The sequence below is a fragment of the Quercus lobata genome, chromosome 3, assembly GCF_001633185.2.
Source record: "Quercus lobata isolate SW786 chromosome 3, ValleyOak3.0 Primary Assembly, whole genome shotgun sequence".
NCBI lineage: Eukaryota > Viridiplantae > Streptophyta > Magnoliopsida > Fagales > Fagaceae > Quercus > Quercus lobata.
This window is the reverse complement of record NC_044906.1, coordinates 21,931,552-21,946,546: the sequence shown is the minus strand read 5'-3', so window position 1 is coordinate 21,946,546 and position 14,995 is coordinate 21,931,552. Positions and strand designations below refer to the sequence as shown.

Here is a 14,995-nt window from a genome sequence, read left to right as displayed (position 1 = left end):
CATAAATAAATTTCTGTCACTTACTTTTAAAAAAATAGTATGTACACATCATCAACACATGTAATATGCCTGTAACTAAATTAATATCTAGGATTGTTACTGATACTTGCCTCCAAATATGATCACTACGGTCATTTTGGTCTAATTTGGTTCATTTAGTACACTTCAGTCCATTTTCGTACTTATTGATCCACTTCAGTTCATTCGGTCCATTATTCTGTCCAACTGGGTCCACTTCGGCCCTCTTCGGTTTATTCAGTCCAATTGGGTCAAATTCGGTCCATTTCATCCATTTTGGTCCACTTTGGTCCATTTTATTCAACTTCGATCCATTTTGGTCCATTTTAATCACCTTTTTTTTCTTCTAAAAAAAAGGTGTCCATTCGGTCCATTTCGATCCTTCTTGCCCATTTTGGTCCACTTCATTCCAAGATGACAAAAGTAATATTATTATTTTTAATTTTTTAATTTAATAATTCAATATTATCTTTCTTTATGTTTTTTTCTTCCCTTAGCTGATATTATTATTTTAGTTTTTAAGTGAATTACATAATTTTAGTGAAATGATATAATTTAAATTTGAAGACCAATTTAGTGTGTGTGTGTATATATATGTTTATGCAAGCACTCAAAATAGTTAATATGACAAAACAAAACTACATGAAGCAAGTTCTTTATATTGATGTTGTGGTTGGAAGAAGCACCAATCTTTTTACTAAACAAAAGAATAATAATGATAATTTTTTTTAAAAAATTGGCACAAAAAATAAACGTATTACGTGAGCTTGTGACTAGTAATATCAACAAGCTGAAGCGTAATATTTATTATTCCCACATTCCTATTGAGCGATATCTATGTATCATTTTAGTTCACTTCCGTCCATTTTTGTCCACTTAAGTTCATTTGTTCCACTTTGATGGTGCTTTGGGAGGAAAGATTTGAGTAGGAAGAGGAGTTTCTTTATTAACAATTATGTCATCTTCTCATCATAATGTTGGTAGGTTCTTGATAAAATTACATTTTTGTTATATTATTAAAGTCTAGTATTTTTTTTTTAATATATAAATGATAGATTTGCTTCGTCTTTAGGTTATTAAAGACGTATAGAAGTGGACTATTTGTAAGGAGCACTAGAAACAAATTTCAATCTGTAGTGGGCCTTTTTTATAATGTTGGGCTGGGCTGTCTCCTACGGTATTAGGCCCAAATGTTCTGAGTAAGGGAGTCGGGGCCAGTCCAACTGCAACTTACTTTGATCCGGCTTGTGCACAAACTATGCCTCGTTTGCCAGGCTTTGATCACAGGCCCATGGCAAGTAGAGCTATTGCAGGTAAGTTATGGCAAACAAATATAATAAAGACAATACAAGAAATAGTAGACAAAATGAATAAAAGGGAGCGAAAAGAGGCACCCCATAGGCTGAAAGTAGAGAAATAAATGAGTAATAATGATAATGGGGTTATTGAATTAAAGAGGGAAAAATCAGTTTGCCATGCCAAGTAATGCTGTGGAGCTGAAACCAAGAAGATAAACCACTTTCTCAATGCGACTAATCTCTCAGGGGAAAGAAATTATTTGCTTTGAGGAAATGGGCCTAAATAGTTTATGTTTAATGAGGATCCTCTGTCTTTTTTGATAAAGAGTAGGGCTTTAAAGGGAGAGAGGAGATCAACCTATTGGTGCATGCCTGCCATTCTATACTCCCTATTCTCTATCCTTCCTAGTTTTTCATTTTTTTTTTCCCTTTTCTTTCTTAGTGTTTACTCACTTTGTTGCGATTCTCTCCTAGAGGTCGCTATTACAGTGTTTGTGATTGTGATTGTCCTCCCTTCCTACTGTGCACGGCAAGGCCCCTTTTTATAGTGCCCGCTATGACCAGATTTTACTATTTTAGCCTTTAACAACCTTTGTCTGGTCTGAGTGTCCTTGCCAACCACTTACTGGTTCGCCAGCTGCTCAGCCACCACCACTTACCTGTGCTGACCGTGACACCAAACAAAGAAGGCTATTTTGTTTGTTCACCTGCCATGCTACAGTATGTTTTTAGATCTCGCATTTTATTTGAAATCCTCCTTCTTTATTGGAATTTGTAATACATATATGATCAGACATATATGGAGTTAATGATCGCTTGCTTGAAACAATTTTGTCCTCTCCATATTACTATATCTCTAGAGTCAATAATTTTATATGAGGAACTACTGAACTCAATCACTTGCTGCCGTTACTCTTCAGTTTTCTGTTGAGGTCTATCCTGTAGAGGTACTCAAATTGGATCAGTGATCGATTTCTAATTTTAATTTAGCGGAAGAAGGAATGCATTCTTTTTTTCTTTTTTTTTTGATAGAGGTTTTTACTGATTAGTAATCGGGAATGTCGGTAAAAAAAAAAATGATCCACATAATTATTTTTACAATTAAATCTTATGTTATCAAATGCTACCAAGCCAAAATACGTACTATCCCTCATAGCGTGCACCTAGTGGTCCCAGCTTATCCTTACTTTCTTTGGTGGTATGTCATCCCAGCAGGTCATTTCCCCCCAAAAGAGCCAGAGCAAGAACCTCAGAATAGGTTTCCCCTCTCTCCATCGCCAAACCATGCCCTCTTACCCCTAACTCATGACCTCACCACTTTCTGTATTGGCTGGATACAAGCTAGTGATGTCTAGGCTTTGCGCGTGCTTCACTTCCATGTATATCCGAAATCTACCTACTACTCACACGTCCGCCATGGTCTGGAGACTTGTCTACACAACCTGCCACCCATCCTTGGCTTCTTATGGCATGAACCATTTTCTGGCCTCTCATTCTTTAAAGCTTGCTCCTTTTAGGGCTAGGCTTTTGCTTGGTCGTGGGCTTTTCCTCCTTCAGCCCACTCTCTTGCTCTTTTCTGCAGTCTTTGCATATCCTGCCATACTGCTTTGCTGTTCTTGTTGTGGCGTTATTTGAACCAAGCATGTTGGGCCTCTTTGGGGTTGTTGCTTATTCTTCCCTCAATGACTCAATATAGTCATTTAGGCTATTTTGGTTACGTTGGGCATCCTTGGCCCATTTACTTTTCTTGGGCCCTTTGGGCCCTTTTCCTAGCTTTGCATTCCCATGGGTTTTTACTAACTCCTTTGGGCTTTTCTGACCCAATTACCTTATCCTTCATCCTTGAGGCTCGTGGACTTTCCATCAACCCTTTACTTTCCTTACTTTCATTACTTCGGGCCTACTGTGGCCCATTCTCACTTTTCTACATCACATACTGTCCATGGGTTTGCTTCTTCTCTTTTTCCAGGCTCCTTTAGGCCCATCTACTTCCTCAGAGCCCATTTGTTTATTTCGTGGGCCTGCAATCCATTATTTCTACCATTTAGACTTAATGGTTTTTTTTTTTTCCTATCCACTTACTAACTCTTTTTTGCCCATGTTGTTGGGCTTCTTCTTTCTATTGGGCTTTCGAAAATGATCATCAACACAATCATACATTACTTACAAAATATCTCACCTTATATAATGATTAGATGTAAATTGCAATAGGTTTCCTCCACCAAAAAAAATAAAAAAAAATCTTACTAAATTTAAAACACTTTCAAATAAAATATATATATATAGCTTAATTAATTTAGAAAATCTATTGTATTGCTATTAACGATACTTTATTAGAAAATAATTACATTATTTAAAAAATGGTTTGGAACAAACATTTATAAGTCTCATTTACTATTTTCATTTTTTACTTAACAAAAATACAAATTCTCAGAAAATTTCGCGCATCGAATGGGTTTGCGACTAGTAAGGAAAAATAATGTATGTTTTGGATCCCCGTCAATTATAAAAAATAATTGGACATTTCAACTCTGAATTTCCATAGCCAAATCATCTTGATGAAATCATTGGCAATAAAAATCACACAAAATACCATAAACACAATACATCAAAGAAAATGTATACATTACATCACATACATCATTATACCCAAAGTTATTCTATTGAACTACAAACCATTAAAATTTGAATAGTGCAACCTTATAGGTTGAGTGCTACATGCATTACTTTCCAAATTTTGTAGAAGTCATTGTAATGACTGCAGGGTAGAATTTTCCACTTAATTAATATCATGATACCAATAGCAATACTTCTTCCACAACAATCTAAGGGTCAACAACTGGGAAGGACTCTGTGGCTAAAAAGCTGTAGACAAACAAGTCCTCTAAATTCCCCTTAAGATAGGTATACTTCCTCAGCATACCCTCCTTGAGGAACCCAGCTTTTTGTAGGACCTTTGAGATGCTATATTCTCTACAACAACAAAAGATTGCAACCTTACCAAATTAGGCAAGTCCTTGAACACTTGTGAGAGAGCAGTCTTCACTGCCTTGGTAGTTATTCCCTGGCCCCAGTACTTTGTGGCTATACCATACTCCATATCAGCCCTACACCTGTCATCACCCGATCCGGGGAAAATGGAGACGAAGCCGATCGAACGGTCATCGATGCATATGGATCGACGCCATGGGTGGGGTATGCAGACATCATTGATGAAAGTCAAAGCCTCCTCCTTAGATGTAAAAGTCTTCCATTGGAGGAACCGTGTAACTTGATCATCACCTGCCCATAACATGAAATCATCCACGTCTGTTAGCTTAAAGGGACGGAGAGAAATTCTTGATAGATCAATGGCCATAACAGTGACAGTAATGGCAACAATGGTGCCACAGGGTTTGTAACCAAAATGCTATTATTGTAAATTAGAATTTGGCTTCTCTTTTTGAAGGGAGAGCTAGGCTTGGGTAGTTGTGTTACGCATTATTTAAGAGCATGGAAAGTATATTTTAGTTTATAATATTGATTATTGTTTGCTAAGATTCCATCACCAAGAATATATTATTGGAACCAACCCCTCCACCCACCCACCAAAAAAAAATTCTAATTTCAATTCATTTAGTAATTCTTTTTGATAAAGAGAACTCTCATTCTTTTTTTTTTTTTCTTTTTTTTTTCTTTTTTTTGATGAAAGACGATAACATTACAAAACTAAAAACCAAAGCAAGGTTCAGTACAAGACCTGATGAAAGACCTCCCACTGAGATCTCCCTCAAATACATCTAAAATGTCCATAGGCGGACTATCAAAAATAAGAAAATCAGCAATTAAACTAAAACTCATCATAGCTAAGCCATCCGCACATTGGTTAGCTTGCCGGAAACAATGCTTAATACGGACGTTTTGGAATAGAGAAATTAGATGCCTACAATCATCTAAAATAGGGGATATAACATTATTAACATAACCTGTATTCTGAAGCACATCAATAATGGCCTTGGCATCCATCTCAACTTCAAGACTGCAGATGTTTAAGTTGCAGCACAGTTTAAGCCCCTCACGCAGCCCCCACATCTCAGCAGCAAAACTACTAGTGATCCCAATGCGCTTGCTAAAACCCGCTACCCACTGCCCATCCTCATTCCTAACCACTCCCCCACAACCAGCCAGACCGTGAGGCTCACTGCAAGCCCCATCTGTGTTCAACTTCCTCCACCCAAAGTCAGGTCTCTCCCACCGAATGCTCCTTAAGACTCTACGAGATTGCAATCTAGGGGCAGCCACACAATGCACATACTCTTTAGCTTGATACACAATATCTAAAGCCAAGTTAGGACTCCGACCTTTCCTATTGAAAACAATATCATTTCTACTCTTCCAAATGGACCAAATAGCAAAGGGGAAAACAATTTCCCAAGGGATACCGGAATTATGCATTTTGCCATTTTTTCTAACATTCAGAGACAACCAATCCACCACATTCTCATGCCAAAACTCATGATTAGCAGCCGTGACCCCTAGCTGGTTCCACACATGTTTCAAGTGGGAGCAATCCGTCAATGCATGCAAAATAGTCTCCTCCCCATTACAGCAAACAAGACACACTTCATCTTGAACCACTCCTCTCCTTCCAAGGCAAACTTTAACACCGATACTATTGTGGGCACACAACCAAAGAAACATTTTAAATTTTGGCAACACATCTGCCTTCCAAACCCAGCTGCAAGAAAGAACAGTAACATTTGCGGACTCCATTGCCATCCCATAAGCGCTTTTCACATTAAAAGACCCATTAGGTGATCCGGACCAAACCATCTTGTCCATGCCTTCACCTAAAGTTGAGATGAGAATTGCACAAATCAAACCCTTAACTTCATCAGGTAATTCAAAAGTTAGTTTCTCCCAATCCCACCCCACATCAAGCATAAAATCTTTAATTTCCAAAAGGTTGGCTTCTTGGGAGATAGGACCTTGAATCAATTTTCTAAGGGAACCCCCATTAGTCCAATTGTTATGCCAAATATTCAAAGAGCTATTCTTTCTCACCAACCATCTACAACCTTTATTAAAAGTGTCCATCCCTTTCTTCATAGCAGCCCAAATAGATGAACAAGGAAGTTTGTCCGCATTTATCGCTACTCTCCTCCGGTTATTGCAATACTTCAACTTCAAAACCTTTGCCCACAGAGCCTCACCCTCCGTATGAAATCTCCAGTTAAGCTTGGATAAGAGGGCTACATTCCTACCTTTGGCTGTTTGTAGCCCCAAACCCCCTTCCTCCTTTGGTTTAGTCACCTTCTCCTAACCAACCCAGTGAATCTTCTTGGCTGTGTTTGTAGACCCCCAAAGGAAGTTCCTATTAACTCTATCCAATCCTTCCAGAACCCTTTCCGGAAGATAAGAGCACTGCATAATGTACGACGGGATGGTAGCTAGAGAAGACTGAATGAGAACTCTACGGCCCGCCAAAGATAAAAGATTTGCCTTCCACCCGGACAATTTTTGCTTCACTCTATCCAAAATAAAGTTATAGTCATGCGAGGAGGAGCCCGGCTGCTTTAGAGGAAAACCAAGGTACTTACCAAGATACGGCGTAGACGCAAACCCCAAAATATCACAAAGGGATTCTCTAGTATCCTTATCCACATTTGGAGAAAAATAAACCCTTGATTTAGCTTCACTCACCGTTTGGCCAGACATACTACAAAAAGTATCCAAAACATCTCTAATGGTTGAACAATTAACCCCATCAGCTTTAGCAAAAAGAATCAGATCATCCGCAAAGAAAAGATGCGAGAAACTAGGGCCCCTCTGAGAAGCCTTCACTGGCTGCCATAACTTCTCACTACACTTCTCTTCAATCAGCTGCCCAAGAAAGTCCATACAGATGATAAACAGATACGGAGAAATCGGATCCCCTTGTCTTATACCTCTAGAGGGAAAGATTGGGTCAAGAGCTTCTCCATTGAATAAAATAGAAGTAGAAACTGTAGACACACAACTCATAATAACATCTATGATGTCCATAGGAAGATTAACACGAATCAGCATATCTCTAATAAAGCTCCACTCTAACTTATCATAAGCTTTTTCCAGGTCTATCTTAAGAGCCATATATCCGGTCTTTCCCTTCTTTTTCCCAAGGGAGTGAAGCACCTCTTGGGCAATAATAACATTATCAGTCCCTTTACGACCCGGCACAAAGGCCGTTTGCATAGGAGAGATGAGTTTGTCTAGGTAAGGCCGCAACCTTGCCACAATAATCTTAGTAACCACCTTATACACTGTATTGCACAAACTAATTGGCCTATAATTCCCCAAAGTTTCCGGCCCCTGAATTTTTGGAATCAAGGCAATGTGGGTACTATTCAAAACCTCTGGAACTCTTCTATCAGCAAAAATCTTTTGAACCTCTACAATCACAGAGTTGCCCACGGTATGCCAGAAGTTTTGGAAGAACCCCGCATGAAGGCCATCCGGCCCCGAAGCTTTGAAAGGCTTCAAGGACCAAAGGGCTGCCTTTACCTCCTCTTCAGAAGGCCCCCCACTTATACTTTCCTTCTCCAACTCCGAGAGTCTAGGCTGCCATTGCGAGCCAACGGGATCCATCCTAGGAACAGAAGATAGAGAAGATACGAAAATCTGATCATAGCCACACCTAATGAAGTCTTTTATCTCCCCCTCCTCAATAATCCACTCCCCCACTGAATTCTTTATAGCCATGATTTGGTTCCTCTTACGCCTAACCAAAGTTGACACATGATAAAAGGTCGTATTACGGTCCCCTTGAATCATCCAATTCACCCTAGATTTTAAAGCCCACAACTCCTCCTCCTGTCTCAGCACAAGGTCCAGCTCCCTAAGAAGCTCATCTTCCAAATTAACCAAAAACTCCGATGGGCGTAAAGCTAGAGATCTTTGAATACCATTCAGCCTCGACATCAAGTTCTTTTTCCTAGTGAAAATATTCCCAAATTGATTTTTATTCCACTCCATCGCCTTCCAAGTAAAACAATTAATGGCATTCACCAGCCCATCGTTCCTTTCCCATGCCTAATGCACTAAAGGAAAAAAGGAAGGATCCAACATCCAGCCAGTTTGGAACCGAAACATCCTACTCCTCCCATTTTGGGTTCTCGGCTGCAACTCCAGGAGCACAGGACAATGGTCCGAGTGACACCGAGTCAGATGAGTTATTTTTGCATCAGGGTACAAAACACACCAGTTTGGGTTAACAAAAAATCTGTCAATTCTCTCTTGGATCAAAGCTTGAACCCTCCTCCTATTTGTCCAAGTGAAACGGGGACCCGCGAAACCAATATCCATCATATTACATTTATCCAAACACTCCTTGAACAAAAGGGACCTATTCACACTCACCCCCCTACCCCCAAATTTATCCTCACTAAGGAGAGGTTCATTAAAGTCACCAGCTATAACCCAAGGCATATTATGTAAATCAGCCACATTCATCAGATTATTCCACAAAATTTGTCTTTCGGCATTCCTAGGACTAGCATACACAGCAGATAATAACCAGCTAGTATTTGTGAAACGTACCTTCACCTCCGCATGAACCTCCTGCTCAGTACTTGCGAGTAAGGCTAAATCAACTCTGTCAGCATTCCACAGAACCCAAAGACCCCCTGCATAGCCAATGGAGTCAACATGGAAAGCTCCATCAAACGGCAACAAATTCGTGATCTCCCTAGCTCTATCACCCCCTATACGGGTTTCCATAACAACCAAAATTGATGGGTTGAATTTCTGCACCAAATCAGTAACACGCTTCCTAAAAGAGGGCTTCAGAGCACCTCTACAATTCCAAATGATAACATTCATAATAAAAATTATTTTCAAAGAAAGGGGCAAATTTAAAACTGAGACTTCTCAACCCCGCCTCTAGCTTCAAACTCCATCCCCTCCGCCTCACAATCTTCCATAGCACATTGGCTAGAGATATCTGAAACCAAAACTCTCCCAACCGCTTGAATATCTCCATTAGAATCGGAGTCTCCGCTTGAAGGCAGCTCTCTAAGCTCAACACTAGCTCCTATACCGATCTGCTCACCCACCACATCTCCTTGAGTAGTGAAAACTGAAGAAGCCCCAAAAACCTCATCAGCCTTGCTCGGAACTTGGCTAGTACAAAAACCCAGCTCTCCCGAATCACCCCTCGACGATCCCGTACCGGCAGTGAAACAGACACCATCACCGCCACCCACACCACCGAAGCTGAACTGCTCATCACCATTTCCGCTTTGCCCCTCAACTCCAACCAAAACGGCACTAACCTGAGCTTGCTTGAAACCGGATTGGTGAGAACAAAGCGCCCCACCGGCGCTGCCTTGGTCACCATTTTGAGATTTTTTACGAGCTCCCCCTTTCTTTCCTTTGACTGATGAAAGTCTCTGTGAACTTGGATAAGCACTGGACCGGTCTACATCCTGACTTGGAGCTTTTCTATTCAACATCAAACGTGGGCTTTGTTGGGTGTGGGCCTTGTCCTCCTGCCTAATGCTTTGGACCACAGAGGCAAAACGAGCCTTATCCACAAAACTCTAAGACGACATCTTCCTCTTGGACTCTCTATTAGACCCATCAATCCCAGCAGCCCGATCTGCAGCTCCCTTCTCCACGTATTCATATGTTCTGGTATTTAAAACACTCCCTTGCCGTGGCAAAGTCCCACTACTCCTCAACGGTTTTGTACTATTTTTTCTGCGCTCTACTACAATCCAAGGCCCGTACACCTCCTCCCGCACATCCACCTGCTCAGTACTTTGCTCAGAGTCACGCACCACACCACTGGTCCCCTCCCCACGCCTTGCTTCGTCAGGACCATGCGCAAACCGTAAGCTAAAACACGACTCACCCGCCTCCTTCAATCCGGCCTCCGAGTACGACGGTCCTTGCCGGACAACATGAGGGCAATGCTCCTTACTATGACCTAAACGGCCACACTCAAAGCACATTTTTTGGATTCCTTCATAACAAATCTGTTGCTCCAGCTTTCCTATCATAATAGTAGTAGCTAGAGGTTTTTCCACATCAACTTGCACGCACAGCCTTGCAAACCGACCTCTAGTTTCCGACGCCGTAAAGGTATCTATACGGAGAACATTTCCAATAGCTTTCCCAATGAGCTGTAGCGCCTCTGCATTGTAATATTCAATGGGAAGCTCATTTAATCTAATCCAAACAGCGATGGATGAAACACTTGCTAAAGCAGGCTTAAAATCCAGCTCCCATGGTCTAATAGAAAGAAAATGGTCTCCGACAAACCATGGACCTTTCTTCAAAACATTTTCATAATCTTCACTTAAGGACAACCTTGTAAGGAAAAAACCATGCCCCAAATCCACACAATCTAACCTCCCTGCCGGTTTCCATAGAGCCAGTAACTTACCTTGAATGAAATTTAGCCCCACACTCCGACCGTAAACTTTAACGATAAAAGCACTTGTCCACGGCTTACGGATTCTTTGTTTAAGTTCCCTAGGAATTTTAACAGCTAACAGGCCTTGCTGGAGTGTTTCAACCTCCCCATCCGACTCAACCTCATCATCCATCCCATCTTCAAAACTAAAAGCTTGTGCGAAAGCCCCAGGAATTTCTCCCAACAGTTTGTCTCTGAATGACGCATTTTGATTCCACGGTACACCGTCGCGGTTTGGTGAAGCAGAGCCAGAGCTATGCCCTTCACCGAAACCAGCATGGCTCACATTCTTGACCTTTTTTGTGCTACGTACAAGTTCCTCTTTCTCCTCACGAGAGAGAGAGCGTTCCATAATTCACACCCAATAGTGCCTATTTACTGAAAACGATTAACATGTCACATAAAAGGAGAACTCTCATTCAACTGTCAAAAAATAAGCATCCAACTTCTAAGCATTCCAAAAAAAAAAGATAGGAAAGAGTTATTACACACTATTTTACTTGGTTAAATATATATAGGAAGCTGCACATATGCCATGAGTCTTCTATCTTCACTCTTTAGTCTAATGCCATGAAAATGTCAATAAACTTATATATAGGATGGGTTGAAATTTCATCTATGTCCTTATCAAAATCAATTTATTCAAAAACTCAAAATATAAACATATCAATTACTACAATTGGATTATTTATTTATTCATTTATTTTGAAGTAATTAGTACTATGATATAAATTCTCTTTTCATATAATAAAGGGTCTTATTAATAAAATTCTTGATAGAATATATCATTCATTTGAGAGGAAGAAGTACTAATTTCAGAGTATTAAATAATTTTTCCATTGAGTTGGACTCTATTTGGTGCATGAAATTATGTTTTGGCCATATTTGGCACCAATATTTGAGCATGTGTATTCCCAAAAGAATAAAAAAGAAGGCAAAATACTTGTTAGGTCCAAAATTGCTCAACGTAATATATGATCTGAAAGACCATGCACCATAATTACATGACATTCTCTCATAAAGGTATATTTGAATTTCATGTTCAACTTGTTGTGATACCCCAATTTGATTGATTGTGTGATGTGTGTGGGTATGTGATGAGTCCGACATCGGGTATTTAATTGGATAAATCTGAACTTTATTAATAAGTACAAAGAATCTCAATTGTGACTAGTCCTCTTGGAGACTGTACCCCACAAACCATGCAATTCAAGTGGCATGAGTTGAGAGCAGTTTGAACTTTCGAGGACATAAGGTCCACTCAAATTTAAAAGCCCTAGTAATCACATTAATCATCCCATGGATGATATAAAATTAGTACTTAACCGTGTCAAAGCAAAATTCTTAAACTAGTATTTGGCAGGGGGCGAAGGCCCCCAGTGCAACAAATAATGACATAGGCTCTTCCACTTGGGGAGACCTTAGGAGGGAGCCCCTCCTATAAGTGCAATGGAGGTCACTGACCTAGGTCATGGGCACTCTTGGTTACCCATAAACCCCGTCCAGGTAAGTATGTTGTTAATTGCTGCTTACTTGTTATTTATACATCTTGTTTGTCTCTCTTATGTCATGTTTAACCTTTGTGGGATTCAAAGCTGACTAGGGTAGAGGTAAGTTGTCGTGGTTACGTACCTTATAAAAACTTGTTAAAATTCTTATAGTTCAACTGGTTAGCATCTCTCAGTGTTTTTAACCGCAAGTGTCTAGTTAAACTAAATTGTATTAATTGAAATGCATTAAAAAAAAAAATTGTATTAATTGAAAGCAGGCAGGCTCAATTATACTATCTTTAACACTATAGCCCCCATATGCTATGCATCCCCTACCCTGCTTGCTGCATCTTCTTCTCTTTTTTTATTTTTTTTTTATAAAAAAAATTATTTGATAATTCGATAGTTGTGATGAGAGGATTTCAACCATGGGCAACCAATTGAGTTATAAAACACTTGTTACCCATTTTCCGTGTTAAAGTTGAAGTTTCAAATCAGCTATATTTATATATTATTTAAAAGTTGAAGTCTAGTATTTATTGTTATTACTCTCTCTTTGAGCCAAATAAACGTAGGATTTCGGTTCAATTCAATCCTTTCAGTCCACTTCGGTTCATTAGGTTTATTTTGGTCCGCTTCGACCTATTCGGTCTATCTCGATCCACTTTTTGTTTGGTCTATTCGGTCCACTTTGGTTTACTTCGGTCCATTTTGGTTTATAGGTTGCCTTTTTCTTTTTTTGCTCAAAATTTCATTTTTCCTTTTTTGTTTAAAAAGTATGAAATTTTATTTTATTTGGGCCAAAATCTTTAGATTTTGGCTTTAAAATACAAACAAAAAAGACATTAAAAATTAGATATAGGGGCCCTAAAAAAGCAATAAAAATGTTAAAACATTCAAAAGTTTATCTTAAAATTTAGGTTTCAATGATATAGGCATTATACATATATTTTGAAAAACATATATACACACACACAAAATAGCTTCAGAGCACACATGTGAGCGTGTGCTCAGAGGCTCTTCTATTTTTTTTTTTTTAACAAAAAGTTAATGTGGGGGCCATTCGATCAATAGGCCCATTAAGGTCAGGATCGTTGGGCCTATGGCCCATCCGAGGATGCATATCCGTCCGAGGAGGCCAAGTCAAGTCATAAGGCAATTACCGAGGAGGGTGGTAGTCAATATCACGAGGGTAGAGTTTTGTATTTGTCCGAGGACGCCATACTCCTCAGCAGTATGCGTCCGAGGACGATCAGGACGCGGTCTTGTTGTAACCGGACCTCAGAATTATGTCACCACTGAAGATAAGATAACAGACCAAGGTTAAAAGGGAAAGGACAAACAAATATCTATAACTACAGCTGCCTCCACATTAATGACCTCTCAACCAACTCTCTAGCCGCATTAATGTGGAGGTAATACCTGAACAGTAAGGAGGCAGTTGTAGGAAGTTCCAGGAGGTGCTAGATGAGACAGAAAGAAATCCTCCGAACCCAACCTACACGTGTGTGGTGAGGATGAAACACAAAGAGTGGTATATAAACTGAAAGAAGAACATGCAAGAGGGGATCGGAACAAAAATAGAAAGAAAGAAAACGGAGACAAAAGAAGAAGAACGAAAAGAGATAAAGAACTGTATCGATTATCAAAGAAAACGATCGTTATGCCAGCTCTGGGCCTTCAATATACATGAGGGTGAATCTTTTTATTATACAAAAGTTAACCTAATTCTTTACACCCACGCTCTACAAATCATATTGTTTGGGCCTATTTACGTGCGAACCCAGTATCGTGTGGGATCGTTACAAATCGTGTCCCTACAGTTAATAATTTGCATTTATTATAATTTGAGATTACTACATTTTCCAATTGCAAAATACCTAGAGGTGTAATGAGTATAATGTGTTTGCAGGTGAAATAATTTTTCATCATACCTATAGTTTTTTTTTGGTTGTGTTATAACTTCTCATTATTACAATTTGAGATTAATACGTTTGTGAACAAATCCACACATGGACATATGATTTCTACTCTATTATATTATTAAAGTCTTGATAAAATTACTTAGATTTTCTTCTAAATTTTGTTCTCCGGCTTATGTGTTTGCAAGTGAAATAATTTTTCATTACATCCGTAGGTTTTTTTTTTTTCCTCTCTCTCTCTTAGTTTTGTGTTATAACATATTTTCTCATTATTATAATTTAAAATTTATACGTTTGTGAACAAATCCACACATGGACATATGATTTCTACACTATTATATTATTAAAGTCTTGATAAAATTACTTAGATTTTCTTCTAATGTTTGTTCTCCGGCTACTTGTGCAACCATGCATCCTCTAGCCTCCATTTGTTATTGACAGTTGATCACTTGTGCGTTCCACTTCACATCAAGGCATCAAGCCCAAACAAAGTTATATTTGATCTTATCCCACCTACTTTTCTACTTAGAAAAACTTTCTTTCAATCTTTTGATTGGATTTTGAAGTTTAATTGAGGTCAAATAACTTATTTTTTCATCCTCTTGAAAATGGACTGTTTTATTGAAAAAGTGCTGCTTCAAAATAGATACCAAACATGCACTCCATCTTTAGGTGGTTCACAAGAGATGTTTGTCGGTAAAATACTAAAATCTATGGGTTCTATTGATTGGCTTTCTGATAGACATCGTCAATAATTTTGTTAAGGAATGTCTGTATTTTCTTTGTTTGTTTTCTTCAAAGTTGATAGAAATCAATCTTTTATTTTTAATT

The 14,995-nt window shown here is 39.0% G+C and overlaps 2 protein-coding genes, 1 non-coding gene and 1 pseudogene across 3 annotated transcripts; all 4 read right to left on the bottom strand.

Moving 5' to 3' along the window:
- Nucleotides 1-3,971: 3,971 nt before the first annotated feature.
- On the bottom strand, nucleotides 3,972-4,736 carry LOC115979453 (annotated as a pseudogene).
- A 288-nt stretch (nucleotides 4,737-5,024) lies between these two features.
- On the bottom strand, nucleotides 5,025-9,787 carry LOC115980561. Its single transcript, XM_031102795.1, has 4 exons — nucleotides 9,195-9,787; nucleotides 8,536-9,129; nucleotides 6,624-8,268; nucleotides 5,025-6,509 (listed from the first exon to the last, which is right to left on the bottom strand). Exons 1-4 carry the CDS (start codon nucleotides 9,785-9,787, stop codon nucleotides 5,025-5,027), a joined length of 4,317 nt encoding a protein of 1,438 aa, XP_030958655.1.
- An 87-nt stretch (nucleotides 9,788-9,874) lies between these two features.
- LOC115980560 lies at nucleotides 9,875-11,104 on the bottom strand. The gene has a single exon (XM_031102792.1). It carries the CDS (start codon nucleotides 11,102-11,104, stop codon nucleotides 9,875-9,877), a length of 1,230 nt encoding a protein of 409 aa, XP_030958652.1.
- A 1,008-nt stretch (nucleotides 11,105-12,112) lies between these two features.
- Nucleotides 12,113-12,266, bottom strand: LOC115983069. The gene has a single exon (XR_004089873.1). It is a non-coding gene; the product is annotated as a U1 spliceosomal RNA (small nuclear RNA).
- Between the last annotated feature and the right edge of the window lie 2,729 nt (nucleotides 12,267-14,995).